The sequence below is a fragment of the Rhinopithecus bieti genome, unplaced genomic scaffold (genome assembly GCF_001698545.2).
Source record: "Rhinopithecus bieti isolate Rb0 unplaced genomic scaffold, ASM169854v2 scaffold_2453, whole genome shotgun sequence".
Classification (NCBI taxonomy): Eukaryota; Metazoa; Chordata; class Mammalia; order Primates; family Cercopithecidae; genus Rhinopithecus; species Rhinopithecus bieti.
In genome coordinates, this window is record NW_016804447.1 from 2,288,999 (window position 1) to 2,293,613 (window position 4,615).

General features: G+C 33.3%; 1 protein-coding gene across 2 annotated transcripts in view; it reads right to left on the reverse strand.

Moving 5' to 3' along the window:
- Positions 1-2,392: 2,392 nt before the first annotated feature.
- EPYC (epiphycan) overlaps positions 2,393-4,615 on the reverse strand; it is a 49,502-nt gene continuing 47,279 nt past the window's right edge. Inside the window, exon 7 of one of the 2 annotated variants that reach the window (XM_017868348.1) lies at positions 2,393-3,033. In XM_017868348.1, the coding sequence (XP_017723837.1) occupies positions 2,863-3,033 (171 nt within the window). In that variant the 3' untranslated portion in view covers positions 2,393-2,862. The remainder of the gene's footprint in view (positions 3,034-4,615) is intronic. The other variant, XM_017868349.1, reaches the window with a different exon arrangement.

Sequence of the window (4,615 nt, forward strand, 5' to 3'; positions counted from 1 at the left end):
AAAAAAAAAAAAAAAAAAAAAAAAAAAAAAAAAAAAAAAAAGCAGATAAAATTAAAGCCCCAAACAAGTTGGCCTTTTTTAAGTTCATATGGAGGTTACCTAAGTGGGCCTGCCCCTACCAAAAGAGTACTTTAAAAGAGGAGAATTTTCTCTGGATAGCAGAAGATGAGGAAATCAGAGAGATTGAAAGTAGAAGTAGGGGCCGGGCGCGGTGGCTCAAGCCTGTAATCCCAGCACTTTGGGAGGCCGAGACGGGCGGATCACGAGGTCAGGAGATCGAGACCATCCTGGCTAACACCGTGAAACCCCGTCTCTACTAAAAAATACGAAAAACTAGACGGGTGACGAGGCGGGCGCCTGTAGTCCCAGCTACTCGGGAGGCTGAGCCAGGAGAATGGCGTGAACCCGGGAGGCGGAACTTGCAGTGAGCTGAGAACCGGCCACTGCACTCCAGGCTGGGCGGCAGAGCAAGACTCTGTCTCAGGAAAAAAAAAAAAAAAAAAAAAAAGAAAGTAGAAGTAGGATTTGACATGCCATTTCAAAGACATTTGACATGTCTTTGAAAATGGAGGAGGCCTTGTAATGAGGAGTGTGGGTGTCATCCAGAAGATGTGGGGAGCCTCTGACTGACAGCTAGATATTGGGGACCTAGAACCGCAAGGAAAAAAATTCTTCCAAAAAGCCAGATAAGCCCAGAAGTGAATTATTTTTTATGTCTTTCATGCAAGAACCTGGGGAAGAACAACTGGATTTTGGTCTTTTGAAATCTTAAGTAGAAAACCTAGGTGAGTCTTGTGGAACTTCTAATTTAGAACAAATATGACGTAATAAATACGTGTTGATTGAGCTGCTAATTTTATGGAAATTTTTGTCAGACCACAGTAGAAATCTAATATATATGTACAACATTAGGATACAATTCTACTTTTAGTCTGGTGCATGGTCATCTAGTTATTACAAAGTATATCTAAAAAGCCAAAAGGAAAGCTTCTAAATAAGTTTTTAATTGTCACTGGTTTGTGGCATTTGATGGTTAGATGGTCATTCTATTTGAAAGTTTTCAAGTTTTGGGGTATACAAATTTGATTAATGATTATTTTTTCTCCATAGATCTCAAGCAAATTAACGGATCCTTTTTGTTATTAAAGACATGGAGGTATTTATACTTTTTAACTGAACCAGAGCAATGTTAATGCACCTAAAGTGGAAGATATTAGAGCAATGCTCTCTAGTCATTACATTTTGAAAATTTTTGATTTAACTGTAGTATCTATGTTTAGCAACATACAAGGAATGGTGTAGAGCAATGGGGAAAAATTCAAATAATTTAGACAGAAATATATTGATTGAAAGATACAGTTGAAAAATATATTTAGTGTTTTCAATGCTGGAGGAAGTATATTGCCAATTAATTGTCTCATTTTTTAATATGTTAATTCAGAAATAGACTATGAAGTGATGAAAAGATTTGATACTAAGCCATCTTAGTGAAGTTCTAGAGAATTATGTACTTTCCCACACTGTTGGTGAAAGTGTAAGTGGTTACACTGTCTTTGAAGGGCAATTTAGTAATATTTATTAAAATTTAAAATAATAATCTTTGACCCAGAATTCTACTTTCATGATTTTATCAATACATGTACTCTCCCATGTATACAAACTTATTCATGTTCAAGCAAGGGTATTCTTTGCAGTTTGGTGTAAATGAAAAAAATGTGAATCCATGTGATGGACTGATACGTGGTTTTCAGAATCAGTACAGCTATATGTGCTGATATGGAATGATCATCCGGCAATAATTTTAAATTAAACAAGCAAAGTTCAGAATAGTGTTTATTTTCTGTACTTAAAAATGTGTACTTCATGTATAATACACACATTCTGGTGAAATGCACATGTAGCATATGCACATATGTATTTGTGTAACAAAGAAAAAGTTACTTATATACAAGTTTTTGTTTCTTGTGGAAATCTTTATAAAATTATGCAAGAAAACATTATTTCTGGGGAGTAGACCTGGAGGTGTTGCAGCTGGAAGGAAACTTACCTTTCATTGGATACTCTTTCATTGTCTTTCGGTTTTGAACCATGTATGTGCCTGTATTATGATTATACATTTTAGAAAGATGAACTCTCCTTAGAAAGTATTACTTAACTTCTTCCCTGGTATGATTATCCTATCATCTTCTATATTTTCCATTTTCTATATTTTATTTTTCTTATAGGCACAGAAATACACTACATAACTAACCAGTTTATCAAAGATCTAAAATGAGTTTTCAGCTCTTTTAAGATGATGAAAGGTTATCATTCAACAACTGGAGGTTATGTGTATTATTGTTGAATATGATTATTTGCATGGTGTGATTATAATGATTATTTCACAAGGCCATTATAATTTTCTAATACTTTTATTCTTCATGCTCTTTAGTGGATTAGGGGAATAAACATGTCTTAGTGGAAAAAAAAGGAAGAGAAAGTTTAATTAAAACATCTACATGTTGGCAAAATACCTAAAGTTTTCATTTCCAAATTTTACTTTATTATGTACTTAATTTGAAATTATATAGAATATGAATTCCTAAAACTTGCAAGTGATACACAATCTATAAGAACATGTGTGAAATATTTTCTATCACTTAGTTTTGCTCTTTTTGTAAATCTTATAGGTTTATTCCTAACTCCTCTGGTGTTTTCTTAAATTACTACATTTTCATTATATTATGGCATTTTAAATTGTATTTTATGTACTCATATCATCTCTCAGAACACAATCTCAAAGTATCATGCTGAGTTTTGTTTTGGAAGAGAGCAGTATGGTTTATTTATAGTAGGCATCTTAATGCCAACCATTATCTGAAATTAGACAAGGCTCCCAACAGGCAGACGAGGCAGACACATGTATGCTTGAGGAGTTTTGCTGAGATTAATAGGGTTTCCATCCAATCGAATGTCCTCTAGTGCCTTACGAATATAAGTCAAATTTTTAACATTGCAGAACGTATCTTCGTGCATCTCCAGAATGTTGTTATTCTAAAAAAGATGAAAATAAATTGTGACAAGATACAACACATCCTTATTGATTGATAGCGCAGTCCATTGTGCTTCACCCTTGTTTTTATTCTTTTGTTCTTTTCCTCAATCAAAATTACTTAATGTATATGCCAAGCACTTTCTAAGCAATGGGGATAAATTAGGAAATAGACATGCTCCTATCTTTAAGGAGTTTATACTTCAGTAAGAGAAATACAATTTGAGGTGAGAAAACTACTACAAGAAAAACAAGTTATTTCCAAAAATGATGAGTATTGTGAAGAAAATAGGATGACTGAAAAGTTATCTTTAGAGGTAACAATTGAATTGAGAATGGATTGACAAGAAGAAAAAGGCGTGAAAACAAAAAACAAAAAACAAAAAACAAGGGAAGAGCAGTCTAGGCAAAGATAACATCAGGTTTAGAGTCCTGAGGAATTAGCATGGAATGCTCCTCCCTCAACATTCAACATTCAAGTCAGTGTGGCTGAAGTGAGGGGAAGGAAGGAGGGAGCAAATATCCAGAAGGTAAGCAGGGCCCTGCACTGGATTTCTAAACCTAGGTTTATTTTCTGTATCTCACATACCACAAAATTCACCCACTTAAATGGTACAGTGCTGTGTTTGTAGTGTATTAACAGAACTTTGCAACCATCTGTCTAATTTTAAAGCATTTTCAACACTCCCAAAAGAAAACCACACATTCCCCTCCTCCCACCCCAGCAACTGCTAATCTGTTTTTTTTTTTCTATAGATTTTCCTATCTGGACATTTCACATAAGTGGAATTATATATATATTGGTACTGAGTTCTTTCACTTAGTATTGTGTTTTCAAAGTCCATACATGTTGTAGGATGTATTGGTACTTCATTCTTTTTTATTGTCCAATAGTATTTCATTGTATTGATATACCACATTTTTGTTTATTCATCAATTAATGGAAATTTGAATTATTTCCAAATGCAAATTATGCCTCTTATGAATATGCTTCTGTTAACATTTGTGTACAAGTTTTGTATGTATATATGCTTTCAGTTCTCTTGGGTATATACTTAGACATTGAATTGCTGAGTCATATAGTAACTTCATGTTCTAACATTTTGAGGAACTGTCAGACTGTTTTCCAAAGTAGGTGCACCATTTTACACTTCCACCAATAATGTATGAGGGTTACGATTTTGTCTGCATCTTAAGCAACGCTTCTAATTGTATCTTTTATTTTAGCCAAATAAGTGAGTATGAGTTGGTATCTCACTGTGTTTTTGTTCATTGTTAGTGTATTGAAACATAATTGATATTTCATATTGATTTTATAACCTATAACATTGCTGAACTTTTTTATTAGTTCAAATACTTTAGTGGATTCCTTAGGATTTTCTATACCTAAGATTTATAGATTAATTTGGGGACCATTTCCACCTTAGTTGCAAGTCTTCTGATGCATGAATATGGAATTATCTTTTCTTTATTTAGATCTTAATTTCAACAATGTATTGTAGCTTTAAGTATACAAAGCTTATATTGCCTTTGTTGAATTTATTTTAGGTACTTTTAAAATTTTATGACCATTATATATATATA